The sequence below is a fragment of the Watersipora subatra genome, chromosome 2 (genome assembly GCF_963576615.1).
Source record: "Watersipora subatra chromosome 2, tzWatSuba1.1, whole genome shotgun sequence".
Taxonomy (NCBI): Eukaryota; Metazoa; Bryozoa; class Gymnolaemata; order Cheilostomatida; family Watersiporidae; genus Watersipora; species Watersipora subatra.
In genome coordinates, this window is record NC_088709.1 from 62,549,171 (window position 1) to 62,571,216 (window position 22,046).

The 22,046-nt window shown below is 33.1% G+C and overlaps 1 protein-coding gene across 1 annotated transcript in view; it reads right to left on the reverse strand.

Annotated features, from left to right (window-relative positions):
- LOC137387028 (guanine nucleotide-binding protein G(o) subunit alpha-like) overlaps positions 1–7,392 on the reverse strand; it is a 43,193-nt gene extending 35,801 nt beyond the window's left edge. Inside the window, exons 1-2 of the mRNA XM_068073311.1 lie at positions 7,199–7,392; positions 2,294–2,450 (exon numbers count right to left, since the gene is read on the reverse strand). Coding sequence (XP_067929412.1) covers positions 2,294–2,411 — 118 coding nt within the window. The 5' untranslated portion in view covers positions 2,412–2,450; positions 7,199–7,392. The remainder of the gene's footprint in view (positions 1–2,293; positions 2,451–7,198) is intronic.
- Between the last annotated feature and the right edge of the window lie 14,654 nt (positions 7,393–22,046).

Sequence of the window (22,046 nt, forward strand, 5' to 3'; positions counted from 1 at the left end):
TTTGGAGACTTATGTCTCCAAACATAAGGATGAAAATAGAGATACATGTATTAGTCTATATGCCTGAGACTTATGTCTCCAAAGGACTTATGACTTATATAGATATATATGCCTGTTTGGAGACTTGTCTCCATGGCTATTCTTATGTTTGGAGACTTGTCTCTGCACAAACATAAGAACAGCCGAACCACACCTTTCCTTGAGTTACTCCAATGTAAAGTAGCAATATGAACCCATTTTATTGATTATGACTTTACTAAGTTGGGTTTTCAGGTATGCCTAAACCTCTAAGTTTGTATACAATTGCCTGTCGAATTTATGAATGTGCCATAGTTTCAGGCTGTTAGATGAACTAAACAAATCACACTTTACTTCTTTTCAACTACTGGTTCTACCCTAAGTTTTACCATACAAAAAATTGATAATTTGATGTAATCTCTAATTTTATTAGAGACCAAACTAAGAAAAACAATAACCAAGAAAGGGGAATTTATGTTTAGAAAAGGTATACATGAACAAAAATATATACGGTTCGTCAGTGCATCGGTTTAGTAGTCGATTGATAGCAATACATGGTTAAATTTAATTTAGTTTAATATAACTAATCAAGTTAATGACTTATACAACTTACATTTTTTTTAACTTTTTTAAACTTGAAAGATTAATTATAAAATTACAAAATTACTATATACTAGAAAATACTATATACTATTATAATTACAAAATTATATTTTGAGAATTTTCTAATAAATAATTTTCAGAATAGTTTTCTAGGTCGAGACAAATGTTTGCTAAAATTGAATGATTTATTTTGAAAAACTTGCATATATATAATGGATAGTTAGTACCGGTTAAACCTTAGGCCTAGTCACTTGTAGTGCATGTATAAAAATAAAATAATCATAACATATGATAATATACTAAATGTTTTTGGTGTTTTTGGAAGTCTCTCAGAACAAAAGAATCATCATTTCACAAAATTAACAGTTTCATTTAATCGTTTTAAACTATTTCTCGATGCTAAAAAAACAGAGTATCATGAATAAACCGGTAATTTAGAGTGCAAAATATTGAGAGATCACCTTAATTACAGAAAAATGGTTAAATGAAGATAAAAAATTAGAAAGCATTACCAGTTAAACAATGAACCTACACAAAATTTCAGTAGATTATATCTGAAAGTATCGATAGTTTTCTATCATTTGCAATTGTTTTTGATGTCTGGGATGATCTGCCTGCCGAAATGTTTCAAGGTTAAAATCGACAAAATTCAAGCACAGTTACAATGATCTAAGATCAGATTTAAACAAGAGTGATTATGAGGTCTACAGTTGCAGAGAGAGCGACAAAATAGAGACACATTACGCTGCAACTTGATCGTAATAGTCTATATCAATAATGAAAAAGACAGCAGCCGAGCAGATAGCGACACTTCAGCACATATTTTACTCTTAGTTTTTTATCAAGTCGTATTGAGTTTTATCGATTACAATTTTGAACTGGTAGTCAGATCATCTCAAACATTAAAAACAACTATAAATGATAGAATAAAATGATAAGACCCACTACAGTTGATGTGAATTCATTTTTGAACATACATGCGGTTGGCTAATCATATCGACATAGCTAGAGGCTGAGATTGGTTCATTGATGCTATGAACACAATCTGTATAAAACTAACTCGTCTAATTGCTGCGGGTGGCCAAAATTGAAGTTTGGTCAAAATTCTGACATATTAGTCTTGGTGAACATAAGAACTCTACTTCAAAACATATATAATTCGATTAATTCTTTAAATATTAATATCAAATTAAGAAGAACATCAAAAAAACTAGCCATGTCCATCCTTTCTATGTCTATACACAAAGTTTTTGTGAGGTGGTTTCAAGTAAATAGTTCAGTTCATCAATAAACAGCCAATGATTCAAAGGTTTTGTCCACTGAAGTGAGTTGATTCACTGTATTTATTACACGCCTTGAAGAGACTTACAGTTTTAAAGTGATCCAACAGTTCTTTGTCAATCAGATAGACAAAATATAGTCCAGAGTATTAATAACTGACTTACACAACCTCTCTTTGACAGAAAAGCTGCTGTCACGATAGCAATTGGTCATATACCCATTAATGCTTCAGTTTGGGTGTAGCTACTCATCACAAAAATGATTGCCTTGTAAAGTATTATTGCAGATAAATCTTGTTTTATTATCGTATACCGCATACCATTTATTTTTCATCTTTACTAACAATATAACAAATACATCAAGTGTACTCATTGATATTTGTCAAGAATACCTAACAGAAGTAGTTTGATATCCTTAGCTGCCTGTATCCCATCCTCTTTGAGTCCTTTCTCAATGGCCCTGTTTTTGGCAATCGCCTCTTTCTCCTCGGCACTCAATGTACACCCCATCTTGTGTGCTCTCACCAAAGAAGTCTCACAGGTTTGAGCCTATTTATGAACAAGAGCAACAGGATAGTAGCTCAGAGACACTCATACAAAGTTTATTCATGTATTGTCATGTAGATAACAACTGTTATTCCAGCAAAAGCTCAAGAGTAGCTATTCTACTCACGAACATCTATTGAGACATTGCAAGTAGGTGAGGTAGGATAAACAATAAAAAACACAGATTGCATAACTGCTTGGAAACTAAACAACATCAAACTGTGCCTTCGTGTGTTGTAGCCTATGGTTTGATTATGCTTTATAAAGGGTTTTAAATGACATTATCAGACAGACAAAAGTTGTGTCAGTAGGAGTTTAAAGGGTCTTCAACTACTTGCGCTCCAACTTAACTAGGAACGAGGTAAACCTTGTTATACTTAACTGACTCAAAAGGCCTTTAAATACATAATTTTGATATACTTCATACCCAGTAATTGTTAGTAGTATAACTCATGTCTTTTTACTGCAGCTTCTATGAAGATAAAGCTGGATTTTTTTAGACTATTTAGAATTTACAAAAATTGTAGACAATTATAGTAGAAAAAAGAAAAAATTGAGAACGCTTATATTCATTTCCTGTTATTACAAAATATAGTGCATCACTAATACTGATACTGTGCTATAGCATGATTTTTATGGCTTAATAAAAGCTGGTTTTCCTAGAGGGATACATCCCAAAATGATTCACATACAATTGTGACAATAGTGATTTACTAATGAAACTCAATGGTGAATGAACAATTTGAATCTGAAAGATACCTATTAAACTACATGATGAGACTAACGTATTTGACATTAGTAATATGTACACTGTCAGCTCTTGTTTCCTTGGTTTCAGAAACATGCAGTCTCTGCGTATATCAGTTTATAATAGTACATGGTACATAACGAATACAGAAAAAGAAGTGCTCTTATAAGACATCCTTAAAACGATGGTACATATGCTACGCATGAAATTCTTACAAGTGCCAAAACACCCTGGCTATCATTAAATAAAGCGTGTGTATTTTGTCTCAGTAAAAGAAATAAAATGTTTGTATAAAAAACTTCATATGTTTCATAAAACACTGATGCTGACTAAAAAATACATAAAAAAAAATAAAAATGTAACAATAGTAATAATAATATTAATGAGACATTGATATATAGGTTTTGAGCTCTACATAAATTGAAGTGTTTAAGTATAATTTAATTTCCTTAAAAATTAGCTGCAAATAGTCCTATATTCTGGCTTCTTTCGTTCTTGTATATAAACAACACGTCAAAAACACCAAAATGGTAAGCTAAAACTTTATCGAAGATGGCTACCAAGCATGGTTCAGTTTGTGTCTTGATGATAACCTATCAGCGATTCTAGAGTGGCTCCTCATTTAACTGCTATTTTTGGAGAACCATCTGATAAGCTAAACAACACAAGCATTCTTTTGGTAAACCCCTATTTTTACCTAATGCCTACCAGTTATATGAAGCATATTTTTTGTGTCCTAGAAACGTAGCACAGACATATTAGGAAATTTGCAATTTTGGCATAATTTTTTACTAAGAATTCAGAGGGTAATATTATGTTTGTCTCTTGAGAGAGTTCAATCAAATAATTACGAATGTATGATTGAATGATAGACTATTTAACCGATGATGCCACTCGGGGCAATAAAAATTAATAGTAGAAGTTCGTCCATAGGTTCTGAAGGATCCGCGAAAACATAAATTTGTTGAAGTTTCACTTAGTATTAGCTAATCCCAATCCATGACTATTTTCAATTACAACTAACTGAAGGGGTCTACTTGAATCACAATCCTAACAGCCTTGGAAACAAAATTTCGTAAAAAAACTCAACAGACAATGAACAGTTTACCCTTTTGCAAGCATATCGATGTTATCGTCGTTTTGCGATCCTGACGCCAATGGGCAGAACGACTATTATGTCACACGAACGTTTTTATAAATTGATTTTTGGTTGGCTTATCGTCTTTTTTTAATTGTTTCACCAATAGTAAACTACAATAGATTGGTCTCTGTTAATAACAAAAAATAAACCGTTTTGAGAAAAAAACGATCGTTTTGCAGTACTAAACAAGCGAAAAATCCAAAATAAAAGCATCATTAAATAAAATTGGGAATTTCGTTTGTAGCTTGTTTCTGCTTTCTGAATGTTTTCCCAGAGTGCAAAAAACTTTGTTTTACTGTCATGGCGTCCTCCAAAGGCAAAGCTATAGAGGAACAAGAATAAGCACATGATGTAAAGACCGCGATGTAGGCCTCTGCAAGGGCAAATGCTTCTAAAAATAACATAGCTAGAGAAACTGTTATATGAATAATTGACTTGAAACATGTTAATTTGTATTAACCTGTATCATAAAACATAATACACGTATACAATATCATAAATAAGAGTGTATGAATGATTTTTTTAAATCGATTTGTAAAAAATTAATATGCCCAGGGGTCTCAAATAGCCCAAAAAACTTGCCCACAAAAGGGTTAAACTCATCATCCATCCTTAAGAGTATATTACAGAAACACAGTATAACTACTTTTTTCTCTCCTACAAAGTCATTACAATGTTTAAAGTTAACTTGTTTTGCCAAATGGGAAATTTTAGTTAGAAATAATATCTATGTAGAAAGGTACTAGCGTCATTTTGGTATTGTTCCATGTTTATTGCTTGCAAGTTTAGTGCAGTGGGAAGAGTTACCCAACAATAACAAAATTATGAAACAATAACCTTGGGCTGAAACTGCATCTACAATTCATCTCATTTCCAAATGTTTTTGAGAGAATCTATCAAAATACTCTCTGAATGCTAAAAGACTAGACACAGTCAAAAGTGAAGTTTGGGTTTCTTGCTTTGAATAAAATTCATGCACCAACAACAATCTTTTACAATTTGGCAATAATGCTGATCTGTCAATTAGGGAAAATACTCCCACATAGTATCTGACATGTGAACAAATTTGTGAAGTTTAATTCCCATTAAGGCCACCAGTGATGACAGAAAGGGCATCCAGTTTTAGATTTCTCTCTCTGCCAAATCATTGACACAGATAAGTCTGCCCTCTGACAAGCATTAGCCTGTTTGTTGAGAAGATATACCCAAAATATATAGTGCCTACATTGCATCTATCTTGTTACTGGTACCTGGTTACTGGTATTGTTTTGAACATACAATTGGTTAGCTCTCAACAGTCTTTCAAACACAAACCTAATAACCAATTCTTCTGCTCTTGGATGTTTTCTAATGCTCTAAAAAGCAGTTTACTAAACATTCAATTTGGTTCTTGTTTGGCTGTGACGTATGACCAAATGGTGTGCACAACTACAAGGTTGAACTTATTCAGGAAATCACTATATTGACACGAATTGAGGTAAATTAATACCTGCATCTGATTAGGCTCTACGTTCTTTTTTGTGGGTTCTCTTAAAACATTTACCGAATAAAAAAATCTTTATGATTCAACGATAAGATTTGGCTATGACTAATAAGATGAAGTATAAAATACTTTGTATTCTTTAACAATAATGAAAGCGCATCATGTTTTTAAAATTGGTGAATACAACTAAGCCAAGTTTATTAGCTCAATAATTACAAGTAAGCGTGCACCAAAGCTCAAGAAAAGTTATATATATATGAAAATAAAGCTTGATGACTTCACAGGTCTCATTGTAAAAAAAATGCCCACACTAAAACCAATGACAAACCTACAGTTAATAGCATTCCTGTATTCTTCAAACTAGCAAGTGAGCATACATCAATTAGGTCTGTCATTTATACACTTCATTACTCGCTACATAAAAATTCAAGGAGACAACAAGTGGACCAAACACAGTCCAAACATCTGGTTTCACAGCGTTAGCTTTAATTAAAAAATTTACTTTTGATGCGGCTGAATGTTTCACTGTGATGCAATAAGACTTTTTTCATCGCATGACATTAATTAGAGGATCACCAACATCAAACTAACCTTTACGAACTCATAAAACATTACAGAAGAAAGCAGACATGCAACCTATTTAATTATTAAAACATACAATTCCGCCATGGAGACCAATTTATACAAAACAGCCTTATATTATGAAGGGTAGACTCCAAAGCTCCAAAACTGGGCTAATGCTTTGAACCCATAAAAATATTAGTTTTTGTGTGATTAAATATTAAATTTGCTTTTTTCATATTCTAAAAGCTCTAGTGCTATGAACTAATGGCTACTATTTATATACCTGTGCCGACTATTTATATCGATGACCCCAACATGCATACTATTTTCTGTTCGAGAACCATCGTACACTAAATAGTGTACATCACAACCATGATACTTTTCTCTTTGATGGAATACCTTTGAGAGACTATAAATAATATTCCCAACTGACCTTTTTAGTAATAATACTACACCGAAAAATTCGCTATGATCTCTCTGTATTTCGTTTCGAGCCAACGAAAAACCTACTTCACATAGCTGAACAGCGTTTGGTAAAGGAAGTTCGCTAATATGCTTGCGTTATTTAGACTACCAGATGGTTATACAAACAATAATAATTCAATATGCACCCATTATAGGTCAGCCGGTAGGTTATCAGCGACGCCATTTTCAGTGAAGAGAGAAATATTACTAAATTTGTTGAAGAAATTTAATGTTTATATTTACTGTCTAAACAATAATTACATTGTAAAAGTGTCTAGCGCAATAAAATGCGTGGTTCAATAAAAATGAAAATCAGGCCATGCCACCGAGGAACTTTTCAAAATACTTACTTTTTCGCAATCGATAGAACTTTAGCCGACGACAATATCAGTTTGGAAAATCGACAGAATGACCTGCTGACAAATCCATCTAAATAATGTCAAAGGTCATTCAGAAAAACCCATTCGAGAAAAAAATTGCACAAGAAAAAGCGATGTAATGTCACAAGAACCGACAGCCACTTGTTGTGGCTTGCGTTAATCAATAATTGCCATCACGATGAGCCGCATCTGACGTATTTTTGTAAAACCCCCTTTGATTGGTCGCTGAATGTGCTAGGTTTTTCAATAAACGCAGTCGATGTAGGTACCAAACATGGTGGGGCAACTCCCAATTTATTTTATGTGGTTGCAACCCTTGCAGCGAAATTTTATTTTCATTTTAGTTTATTTTTATAAATATCTATATGTTGAAATGACAAGCTGTAAAAAGTTACTAAACCTTATGTGACAAATAAGTTTTTAAAGATTTTTATCTGACAGAGATTTTACAATATTCATATCTTTGCCTTTATATGCTACATTTTATGGATTTTCATTGAGATGAACACTTGTTAGCTAATATAGTTAACTAGTTAATTATTTTTAAATAAAGCGTGGCAAAGTTTGTTTTGAGTAGGAGTTGATATACTTTGACTAAACATGGTGAGATGATTTCCTAACAGCTTTGCATTTCTTTACTAGCTTGAAAGATGTGGAGAACCTTTTCCTAAGCTTGCCATTTGTATGCTTTTATGCATCTTAGATCTTATAGAGTTATTTTATAACTCTATAAGAGTTATAAAATAACTCTTATAGAGTTATTTTATAACTCTATAAGAGTTATTTTATAACTCTATAAGAGTTATGAAATAACTCTTATAGAGTTATTTCATAACTCTATAAGAGTTATGAAATAACTCTTATAGAGTTATTTTATAACAGCTGTTATGCAGGTTCCTCAAATAAGCTAAGTTGATGCTGTTATCAGATGCATGCATGGCAAGGCCTTTATAAAATAAACAGTTGGAAATTGATAATAGATTTTACCATGCAACTATTTTATGACAATCTACAATCATCTTCGTTTATTTCTTTTTTGAGTTGGTGAAATCCTAGCTTTTTAACCAAATGTTTTGTAATTCAAATTTTTCTGTTCATTTTTCTGTTCACAAGTTCATATTTTACATTTCGCTGCTGAAAGCTGCATATTTTATAATTGTAAGAAAATTATGGAAACAACTAGAATACACTGGTGATTATGCTCAAGCTTGTTCAGGTTATAACTGCCACTACTACGTCTTGTACAAAAACAGTTGCTTTGGCTTGTGACAAAACACTTGTATTGTTCTAATTCATCATTTATTATGTTTTTATGCCAAATATAGCCACTCAGAAATTCTATACTTACTTTCCATAATATAATCTACTATCATTACATTATGCTGTTGAGACTACAAGATAGTGCATTGACTTGTAAAGCCATATACCGGTATATACCAAATAAATCCAATTATTAAAAAAAAATTAAATGATTTTTCTAAAAACTCAATATTACGCATCATTGACATCGACAACAAACACAGCACATGGCAAATTTGGCTGGGCACAAACATAGTTGCAATAGTATGCGACTTCCTGTACCACACATGTTATGGTAATTTTACCAATCATAACATATCATAACAAGTCACAACAAGTCTGTTATCTGAAGACCTCAACGGGAGAATGATCAATGTCACATTTTCTCAAAATACTAGGTTTATCTTCCATTAGATAGTTCTGGCCATAAAGTTTAGTCTCTGTGACAAACTTTCAGCAAAAATGATGAGGTCTAGGAATATCCCTACTTAAAATAAACTAGCTCTTTGCAAAACTGATCAATGTCCAAGTTTTTAAACTTTAAAATGGCTATATCTCCAGTTTGAACAATTGTGACATTGATCGTTCTTCCGTTGAGGTCTTTAATTCTGTTTTGCCATTTTATAGTCTTTACATCGTAATGTAACTTATAGCCAAACACATTCACAAAAAAATCAATAGATTCGACTGTAGTTTTTGCGCTGATCAAACTTCTTTTATATTTTTTGTTCTATCAACTCTCACAGTTTTATTAACAGTATATAAATCTAAAACTAGCTATTACACAAACAGCTTCGTAAAATATTATTCTATATATTGTGGTATTTTTCTTACTGTCCCTCCTCACTGAACTTGCACAATAAAACCTACGTAAAAAGCCTCAGAACTGTAACTTTCTTTTACAACCATTCTTTGATTTATTTTTGAAGTTTTATCGTTTTACATATTTTACCAGCTGTTGAATTTTATATTTTCCCTACTCAAGAAATAAACTGTTTTGGCCTAAGTGAGTTATGACTAGCATAGGATGGCATAGAACGAACTAGGATGGAATAGAATATAGTACGATGGGATAGAATATAGTACGATAGGATAGAATATAGTACGATGGAATAGAATATAGTACGATGGGATAGAATATAGTATGATGGGATAGAATATAGTACGATGGAATAGAATATAGTACGATGGGATAGAATATAGTACGATGGAATAGAATATAGTACGATGGAATAAAATATAGTACGATGGGATAGAATATAGTACGATGGGATAGAATATAGTACAATGGAATAGAACAAACTAGGATGAAATAGAATATAGTAGGATGGGATAGAATAGAATATAGTACGGTGGGATAGAATATAGTACGATGGGATAGAATATAGTACGATGGAATAGAACGAACTAGGATGAAATAAAGTATAGTAGGATGGGATAGAATAGAATATAGTACGATGGGATAGAATATAGTACGATGGGATAGAATATAGTACGATGGGATAGAACTGAATAAGTAAGGAATAAGACCAGTTAGACTTGAAGAAGATGAATTATGGTTGGACAGGGTGGGATAGATGGGATGGGATATGATAGAATGGAATAAGGTAAGATAGAATAAAATAGGATGGGAAAGGGCGGTGTGCCATGGGAGAGGACGGGACAGGGTGAAAAGGATAAGCATGGAAACGAAGGCATAGAATGAGACGAATGAGATGGGACACAATAATAAATAGGATCGAATCAGAATTAAGTGGGAAAGGTTGGAATAGGATATTTTAGCATGAAAATATGATTATTTTCTTATCCTATTTATTCTTATCTTTTCTTATCCTATATATCCACCAAATGGCGGATCTAGATTCAGATGTGGATCTCTGTAGTTTTGCTGTAGATCTTTCAAGTTGGCTGTTTCAAGTTTCAACCTTTTCAATAGTTTGGTTTAGAGAAGTTTTTTGTAAACGTTTCTTAGAATTTTTGTAAATTCGTTGTTTTCAGCAATGAAAGTTGTGAAAAACAATCACAGAACATGACTCAGAAATACTCCTCTTCATGATTTTTAAGAGTCGCTGAAAGTAGCAAGAAACCGGGTTTGATAATATTGTGAAGTCAAAGCCCACTCATCATTTTTCTCACTGACATCAGACATATTCATTACAGCATATTCATTCACTGATTTTTAGTCAAATCATGTATATAAATAAAGTATTTTAAAATCGTATTGGACGCTTTGTTTTAAGCTGTACACAAATAATTACATATATATTTGCTAAAAAAGAACAATGCACTTCTTCAGCTTGCTGTGGATCTTTAATTTGTCAGATTTGGCTGTAGCGGATCAAGGCCAAAATCATTTGGCCCTCCCTGCTATATATCATATCCTACATCTATCTATTATGTTATGACATATATGTATCAATCAGAAGGAATAGGTTTGGATATGATGAGATAGGATTGAATAGTGGTGGATGGGGTATGACAGGATATGATGGAATAGGGTGAGATAGGATAGTAAGGGATAAGATCAGTTACGATAGGATAAGGTTAGATAAGGTAGCCTGTTAGGATTGTGTGGCATAAAATCAGATACATTCTAAGTTCAATAGGGTAGGTTGGATCTGGTTGGGTAAGAGCAAATTTGGTTAGGTGAGGCAAAAGAGTGGAACCAGATAGGAGACAAAAAGATAGGTGTGAGGTGTCAAGATTGATTAGTATGCAGTACAGTATTGTACAAAACATATTTTGTTAGAATACAATACAAATAAATGAATATAATAGAACATAATGTAATGCAATTTAGTACAAGATTATATAATAAAGTATAAAAAAATTGCATAATACATAAAGCTGCATTTTTTTGTAGAATTTTTTTTATTGCGAAGTCAATACAGTTCTTAGCACAGTTTAAGCAGGTAGAGGAACCTTAGATTGCAACAGCAGAGTCGAACAAGGGACTCATTTTTTACAAATGTTGAATATTCAATTCATTCTGCATCTCAATTTACACTTTTTTGTTTAGGCCTACGAGAGGCCAGCACTGCTAGGAATGTTTTTGAGATAGATATAGTCTGGCTTAATGCTGAAACAACTAAAGCATTATTTGAAATTAGGAGTTTTGCTCTCTTGGTTGCAAGCTAGTAGCCCAAAGGTTACTGATAAAATAAATGGCCTAATTACACTAATAGTAACATAGCATGATAAAACACTATAACAAACTTAAAATTCTATTTACTTATGGCTCAAGAGGCCAGTGAGTCGCAACATCAGAGGCAGCAAAATTCAAGATATGTATGTATTCATATCTAACCAGTTGCTTGAAGAAGATAACTCCAACTTTATTGATATGTTCAGGATTGAACTAGGATGTTCAGGATGATTGAACTAGAATTAGCTTAAATATTTTAGCTGTGTGTCTGCCTTAATACTTTCATGTTCCGATATATTTTTGACACACAAGTAAGGTCCCCAGGCTAGTCATCAATGCGCATTTACAATCCTTTCCCAGTGTCAAAGCTAGCCTGCTTGCAATCTCTTGATTACTTTTGTCATCAATTGGAGAGTCTTAGAGTTTTAAAGAAGAAACAAACATACTCAATCCAAAATCGACCTTAAAGTTTTTAGAATTCACTTCCAGTTTTGACAAGATTAAAAATTATGACAGGTGATTTAGTAGCTATGTGCTGTAAAATACATGTAATTAAAACATTTTAATAAATTTGCAAATAATTATTAGTATTGAATAATAATAATACTACTAATGATGATAATAATAAAAATAGAAATAATAATGCTAATCCCAGTAATACAATGATGGTAATAGTAATAATAACAGTAGTAACAATATTAATAATAATAATAATTATCCAAGAGTTGATGTAGATAGAGTACATGTTGAAAGGGAACAAGGAGGAAGAGAATTAATGAGTGTAGAGGAAACTGTGAAATACGAAAGTCACAATCTGAAAAAGTGCACACAAGGCAGCCCTGTCAAATTTGTAAGAACTGGGGGTAAAACCATAAAACCAACATTGAAGATGGAAGACAAGAGTATAGAAACCATCAGAAAACTGAACGAAAGCAAAACTGGCATGATAAGCCAATAAACAGACAACATCTAAGACATACAGAGGATCAAGTAGCAAATGAGACATGAAAATGGGTGAAGAGGGGATGTCTCAAACAAGAGACTGAAAGCCTGATCATTGCTGCCCAGGATCAAGCATTAAGAACCAACTATAGGAAGGCCAAGATAAAAAAGTCAACAAATGATTTTAAATGCAGATTGTGCAAACAGAAAGATGAAACAGTGTCCCACATAGTCAGCGAATGCAGTAAGACCGCACAGACAGAATATAGAGGTCGGCATGACAAAGTGGCAAATGCAGTGCAGTGGAGCATATGCAAAAAAACATGAGTTGACCCAGACAGAAAAATGGTACGACCACTGTGCAGAAGCTGTAATGGAGAATGAGAAAGTGAAGCTGCTATGGGACTTCAATGTGCAAACAGACAAAGTTATCGAAGCTATAAGACCAGGCCTGATACTAAAAAACAAAGAAACCAAAGAGTGTCAGGTCATAGACATAGCAACACATGGAAACACAAGAGTAGTACAGAAGGAAGATGAGGAGATTGGTAAATACAAAGAGCTTGGGTTCGAGATAAACAGACTGTGGAAGGTGAAGACCGAAGTGATACCATGAGTGATCGGTGCACTTGGAACAATATTAAATGAGCCACATAGCTTACCTAGCTGAGATAGGAGTAAACATGTCTTTTGAGACTATACAGAAGACACCCATCTTAGGAACAGCTCACAAATTGAAGAAGGTCCTCTCTTAGTGGAATTGAGGAAGATGTTGGATCCTTTGGCCTTTTGTTAAGACTTGGAATCAACATGAACTAAAACTAGTCACCTACCACCACACGACTGTGAAGAAAAACTATTACAACGATAATAACAATAGTAGTAATAATAATAATAATAATACTAATGATAATAATAGTACTAATAACAGGAATAATAACACTGATGACAATAGTAATGATAATTTAAATAATAATCATAATAGTAGTAATAACAACAGTAATAATAACAATGACAATAACAATAATGATAACAATAATAATAGTAATAGTAGTACATGTTGAGATTTACTAACTCAGGAGTCAGTTACTATACTATTCTTGATATTTATAGCAATGACAACAGGCCAATAAATAATTTAATTAATACATGTAGTTTGGTTCATGCTAGCACAGCAGTTGCAGTACATGTTAGCCTGTCTTGACAAACTGTGGTTTTCGCAGAGTTGTCCCCACTTCGAGCGGCAAGCAAAACAACAGCTTGTCACAAGACGCACTGCACCTGATGCATCAGCTGCGCTTAAAGGGAGTTGTTCTCTTCCGTCTATGCGGTTGAAGCTGGTCTTACTATCGATCAGTTTAATATCATTTCTTAATTTGTCACTATGTGTGTGGCTCTAGATATCTTTTTTTCTTAAACACTGCTGAGAGATCCCTATTGATAAGTATGCTACAGTTCTCATGTAGATGCTGCCAATGGTCATATAATAAAAATTAAAAACAAGTTTTATTTAACTATTCGAGAGGTGGTCATGCAGCAGAAGTCAACACTTTGTTTAAAGTATTAAATATATAAAAATAGAAACTCTTAAACTATAATTGATGAAGAAATTGTAACACTATGAAACTTCAATTTTAATTTCTACTTCAAAGTTTTTAATTCTAAATTGCACTCAGTGTTTTATATTGCATTCCTCTTTTATTTAGAGGTAGGTAGTAATAATACTATATTGAAAACTGCTCCTTTGTTTTTAGCGTTTATGCTTTTTGTTGTCTTGCAAAGGCTTTGATTAGATATGCTGGTTGACCAGTCAATACACATCTAATCAAACCTAGCCAATGCATGCCTTAAGTACTCAATATGCTAAGTAAGTTGTCAAGCTACGGCAAAAATATATAGAAGTCTTGATAATAACATATTTTAAAAACAATGAGCAAACACTTTTATTATACTTGCTAGTGCCCTGGCAGTCTAATGTACAGTGAGAGATTGTCAGGCTGCTGATGAACAGAGAGAATAAATCTGTGCACAACTATTGTGAAAAGCTTGTAAATGAGCGGTTAGCGCTCAAATCTCAGGCGATGCATTCTTTTATCTCAACCTCCATTTGTGATGTCGGACATACAAACAGCCGCAAAACTTGACAGACATGGCTCATATCATAGTAAAGTTTTTAGAACGTAGTTCTGGACACAGTAAAGCAATATTTTGGTAAAGAAAGTTCACCTTAACCTAAATGAATTTAAATTTTGAACCATTAGCAGAAGTATAAATAATTACTTAAACATTCAAGTAGTCATGGCTACTGAATAGTAACATTATTTTATTAAAACTACAAGAATATTCGTAAGTGTACATGTTGAAGGTTGAATAGAAAACAGGGTGTTGGTTGTACTTCATCATGACGATAAGCCCGGGGATGACAGCCAGCAGGTAGGTGTTCAAGAACCTGGTTCCCAGGAATCAGATGAAGTTTTGAAACCAAAAATGTTCAGCGACCTGCTGTAAGGCAAGGAGCATATGAACGTAAAGTCTCGACAAAACTGTTCAAAAAGTTGGACACATAAAATGCACCTACTAAGGGCAGTAAAGGGCGAAATCGGTGATAGAGCTTAAGGGTCTAGAAGTGCTTGTTTTACGGCAAAGGGGTATACATACCCATCAAAAATATGCATGTAGACCCTGAGGCTATGTCATGAACTGATCCCTTCTACTACTAATGCTGAGCTCTGTATTTCCTTACATTAAATGCTAGCTGAATACATAATGAAAGGCGAGTCAGCAGGCAACACTAAGCGAGGATTGTGGAATATTCCATTATACGCTGTTTCCATAATAAATGCATTCATCGTCAAGGAATCGATAACAATCCAGTGAGAGGTACAATAAAAATCAATTGGCTTTTATCCAAAGTAAACACCATGAGCTCTAGTATTACGTATGTTGCGTACTGCGTTTGAGTCAGCATCAAACTTCATGTAGTAGTGAACAGTGACAGTCAGGTAATAGTAACCGTGTATTTGTTATTCTGTGAGCCTATTAGTAGATGTGATTTATCTCTCTTGATAATAAGTACCGTAGTTGAAATTTGGATATAAAGATGTTGGCTTCCTGAGTCTTTGTGCAGCAATAAGGATTAACGTAATCATTACTGGAAATAATGCTGTAAAAATCACATGTTTTTTTCCAAAACAAACTGATTTCTTCTCTTTTTGTTTCACGCTACAAAGAATATGAAAATAACTCTGTATTATCTGTTGGTGAGTTGTGGTAGTATTAGATTCCCCACTCAAACCCCCTCTAAAAGTTGCATGATGAAGTATCTAAAGATACATGCATTTGTTGAAGATTTTGGATATGTGGGTGTGGAATCATTAAATTGGAGTTACCCTTACACGTCATTTTAAAGATACTTAATTGAAATGGTGGTTACTCCATTTGAACCACCAACAAATGTAACATAAGCGTTTTAGGCATATAGAGAATGCATTTGTTATACTGCATCATTCAGTTATCATAGCCTTAATTATTAAACAAGGTCTCAGGGTAAGGGTTTTAATACCGAACAAGTAAGATGTGCTTATCCGCTGTCAGCAATACCTGCCCCAATTGCTTTTAGCATAACCTTATCAACACCAAATCAAAAGCAGAACAAAAACAATTGTGAGAGGTTCGCTCTTGATATCTAGTAGGACATGCTTCTGTCATGATTGACAATGCTTGGATCATTTCATTTCTATCAAATGAACCACTGATACCAATTAAACCGCATGAATCGTCCTTGTATTGAGCAAGGGCTCCTCTTGCCTCAAATTGTCTGAGGTGAATTCCAGGTGCTGGAGCCATCAAAGTAACCTTGCATGCAAGAGCACAACGCCTTAAAGCTGAACTTAAACAAAATTTTGTTAGATTTTATCGAAAAGTACTGGTGTTTTTTATTATTTGCCATTGTTTTTAATGTTTGAGGTAATCTGGCTGCCAGGATGTGTTAAGACTAAAATTAACAAAACTTGATCGTAGTCGAAACGCTCAGAAGAAAAATACGTATAAAAGGCCATCACTTGTTGTTATAGTTACGATAGTTTGTATCTAGTAATGGGTTCAAGTTACAGCAATCCCAGTCTTTATTCTGTTGGTCTTTTTGCAACTATAGACGCAATAATCGCACTTTTGCTCAATCTACTCGTTTAACCACGATCAAGCTTTGTCGAATTTAGTCCTGAAACATCCTAGCTGGCAGTCTGACTTCTTCAAAAACCAAAAACAACCTCAAATGATTAAAAATACTGATATTTTTTGATAAGACATACGAAATTACTGTGCAAGTTCATCAGTAATGGTGCTGCGTGTTCATTGGAATCTAAACATATATTACTCGGCTACATAAGAAATCTGCAAGTGTCCTTATAGTTCTTTGCTCAATGGAATCAACGATTTGTGTTCAATTTTTGTTTGTGATGGGATGGTTTCCACAATGCCTCACTGGTCAGTGCTAATCAAGATATACAAATAATTTTATGGGATTGATAAATATAAATGAGGTACTCAACAGAGCAAAGGAATACACAGTCAAAATTATGCAATGAAATCTTCGAGTGGAATATTGTTCTTTAGTGCGACGAGTCCAAACTTAAAAAGTTTTGGTGTTGCTGGAGCTAGCAATTTGTAGTTCCAGATTTCCTTGTATAAGGATTTTCATCTGTATACTGATATGACCTAATTCTTAGTTTTGTAGTTTTATAGTAATAGGCAGACCTTAAAAAACCTGCTTTTTGTTTATCCATATTCCATGAGCAAATTTTGTCATTCTTGATAAGAGAAGTTTTTATAAAATTGTTCTGTCTTCAACCGCACCACCGCTACACTGCGAAGAGCTCAGCAATTTAAGTGCCGAAAACATAATGTGTTAGTGGAATAAGTGAGAGCTTTTTCTTCGGCATGTGTTATGTACAGTGGTATATACGGTAGATACATATTCACACTCTGAACCGTTTGTGTAAGTTAAACATACATCATCATAGTGGAGCAAGATTATGAACTTAGAGACTTATGAAGTTATGAAGCAAGACTTATGAAGTTAGAGATTCATATCCGCCATGCCATGTGTTTTTCATTTTTCAAATAGTGTAAAGATTATACAAATAAAATAGTTATTGGTGTTTTGGTTTCTTATTAACTTTTTTTATTATATTTGGAAAACTGATTTTTTATAATTTTGGTACAATGTAGCAAAATAGATGCTTTATTGAATGTTGTACAGTCAAACTAAACTACTTTGATTAGGTACAATAAAAACAATAAACAATAATTTACACTGGTTGGTACAGAAGCACATGTACTTGTGCAGCATCATGTGTTTCAAGTATTGACTCATCAATTTGACAAAGGAATAATCCCGAATAATGGGCCATGGATATTAGGTGCTTTTAGATTTCCTATGCAGAGGGTGATATGTGTATGAGGTGCACATGTGGTAGAGTTGTAGGAAAATTAGGATAGTTTTTTTTCAATGACTAGAGTACACAATATTATGGGCTAATCAAGTTGTACCAATCTCATAAATGTATTATATCTCGTAAGATGATGTAGTATTGGAAATTATTGATTAAAATTTTGTAAGATGCCGGCTGTTATCAAATTCTCTTAGTGTAGGAGTACCTGACTAAGTTCACAATCAGGTACCCTCATAGTGTCTGCTATGATTTGGGTACATTATTGTATATGATACTCAAATTGAGCAGGTACTATTGCTGTAGTGCAGAAGCAGCAGCCTCAAATGCTTTTAAATAGTATAATGCTTGTAGGTTTATGACAAGGGCACATGATGCATGGTAAAATGTGTTGTTTGCATGTAACCAACAAAGTTATTACTGTGCCAATCACAAATCAGTACAAAAGCAAGCAGAAGACAACTCCATGTTAATGGATATGTATAGGCTTAAGCAAATCTTTACAGTGTAGCAAAATATATAATATAACTTTTGGACACTTTGTTACAAGTACACTTTTACAGTATAACAAGTGTGAGTAGTAAGTTACAGCATGACAAGGTCAGCCCTTATTAAAAGTGGCATGTAAAAGTAACTCTCAAATAAATAGATGTAATCTAGCATTAACTATCGCTAATTAGTCATCTCTATTCAGCAATAAATGTTTCCCCAGGCTTTATTTGGATGGAATGTACAGGCAGTTAAAATTTTTACTCAATGTAATGGTTGCATAAACAGAACTCAGCAGTTAAGTGAGGTGCACAGTGATGTATAGCTTGAAAGGATTACTATAAAAATTATACTTTGGAGTCAACTGCCTCTGCTCCTACTTCAGCTTGTAGTAATGATCCTTTGCACTGCAGTAGCTGTTCATGTCTCAAATAGTGTTATCATTATGAAATTTACAAGGTTTGAAAATGATCAATATCATAAACTAATTATGACCCCCTTAAGTTTTGTTTTCATTCTCACTGATTCTTTTGTATAAAACTCATAAAATGAATATATATATTATAATCATAATTTTATGGTTTTTATACAAAATAATCAGTATAAATGAAAACAAAACTTAAGGAGATCCTAACTAGCTTAAGATATTGATCATTTTCAAACCTTGTAGATTTTATAATGATAACAAAATACATTATAATTGATTAATTGATATAGTTGATACTACAAAATACTATATATATATATATAGTATTTTACTTACTTTTCTTGAAAACCTTTGGTTTAGCTCTAAAAACTGTCTATCGTTATTAAGCTTGCTAACATGTTTTCTTACTGAATAGATTTTACTAGAAACATTCATCATGCAGCCAATACCACAAACCCAGCAGCTACCTATGATGTCACAGTCACTCCAACAGCCAGGAGTTACAATCATCACTCACAATGTAAACGCGACCAATGATAAATTCGCTGAGGAAGCAGCAGGTCATATGAGAAGGTCAGACCCTTTTTACCCAACTTTAGTTTAGCATTTATTTGAGTTTGGCTGACGTTAGAAAAATTTGAGCTCTTGTAAACATGGTGTGTTTGTTTGATCTTTTACCCCAACATGAACATTGGTCTCTTTGTGACGTCTGATCTTTATTTATTGACAAAACCTGTCCTGGCTCTGACATTCATAAACTTTGTAAACTAGATTAAAAAATACCTTCGCTATTGTAGATCTTTTCTACTGTTCAAACCCTAATTTTTATGTCCTCCATGATCTCTATGAGTGGCATGATCCTCATGCACCTCCCAAACTAAATATACACTCTGATCTCTATATACTGTAATTCACCAATAGTATTACATGCTATAATATAATATGCAGACAGTACAGTTAGGCAGTATAATATACCGCAATTTATTTTTATATAATATAATATGGTATAATGTAAAATCATATATTACAATAAGTTATAATAAAAAAACAGAATGCATTAAAATATAATATAACGGTTTAATGAAATATTATACAATATAATACATTTTAATACAATTTAGATTAATATTAAATTAGATAATATAATTTAAAACAATATATAATAACATAATGTAATCGAATATAGCATATCTAAAATATAATAGTATAACAAAATTAATATATTGCCATCTACTACCTTATAATATATAGTAATATACATTATAAAACAGTATAATATACACGCATTATAAAATATTATGTCGCTACCTTACATATAATAAATCCATGTGTTTGGAATAACATAGCATCAGGCAATGTTTTTCTTACAGAATATCAATTGTACAGACATGCCTCGGTGTGCTGTGTGCTCTGTTTGCGATCATACTTATCATTTTGGAGTCAACTATATATTACGGACGAACTGAGGACTACGCATACACCGGCTACGGAATTTGGACAGGCGTTTTTGTGAGATACCAATTTATATACAACATTCTTGCGTTAAAAGCTACTTATAAATTCTTTAGAAAGAACTATAAAATAAGTTGGTAAAACCAAACTTTAAATTACTCTGTAAAGCAATCACGGATAAGTGATACTAAGTAGCAACACTAAAAAACTAAAGAATGCTAACCGCTGTAGAAGAATGGTTTGCATTTTGTAGAATGATAATGATTTGTGTTATAAGTAGTATTTGCAAGTAACTAAAAGTTGCCTAAACTACCAAATGAAAACGTTTTAAACTAAATTAAAGAAGTTAATGCATTTGTTCTGCTTTATCATTAGACGAGTTTAAATGCATTTAACGTTTCCCAACAGAAAAAGTGGACTTTATAAAGGTAATTGGACTCATAGAATTCCTAAACTATATGTTTAGTATTATCACTGTATTACATTATTACTATAGATTATTACTTGTCTGCTTGTCAGAAAAAAATAAACAGATTAATAGCGTGACGCTAAAAAGAGTCATTTTGTTTTACAATAATTTTTGAGCTTAGAGTTTACCCAATCCAGACTGCTTTTAGCAATATTTGACCAACACAATATTACTAAAAGCTATATATTTTAGTGATAATTGTTGCACAGTATCACTAACATTTCCTTGAACAAATTTCCTCTAGCAGATAAATTCAGTAATACGCTGAAAGTGCTGCTGTAATGCTATATAGTGGTGTTTAACTGTTACAGCTTGAAAAAGATAAGCTATTTATAAAGATCCTAGGCCACCACTTGTAATGATGCATTGTTTATTCACTGTCAATAGTTTTCCCTCGTCCCAATTATTATGTTGCCTTCCACACTCCAATCAATACAAAATCTATCGCGAGTCTCCTAAAAATTGAATGGAAAATTTTGAAACAAAATTTCGAACCAAATCTCTCGTGTGTCCTTCACTGAGTGCCACCTATGTCCAGAGAGATAAAAAACTAGATACTCTATTTAAAATATGTGTTAGACTGCTTACATTTGAAGCCTCCTCAAATGTATAGTGTCCTTGTGGGAACGGGGGGGGGGGGGAAGGGGGGTTTGTGATTATGGTATGCATAAGGCGTTCTGATTTCAATCCCACGTCTATTTAATTTTAAGAGCAATACAACAGCTTTTGCTTTATTTGAGGTGCCTGATGATGTCTGAGAAGCCATGGAAGCAAGGTTCATTGGCAATAGATAAAAGCATGTGTTGCAGTACATCAGAGATAACTGTATCTTGAAACCTCTAAAAGATTAATGCTTTTAGAATGCAAAAACTGACCATTTTTCATGCTCTATATATTCTGAAAACTATCAATTGAATTCGTTCACAAACCATAAAACAAGTAATTACCATGTCAGCTACTTATTAGTGAAAGTGACATGTAGAAGACAACTCCAAGTTTATTGATACGCTCAGGATTAGCTTGCAGCCCAAAGGCTACTGATAAAAAATTGGCTAACTTTGGCCAATGATAATATGTCATAATAAGTCACAGCAATGAAATTAAAATTTAATTTTGTTATGATTCCCGTGGCCAGTGCACTGCTA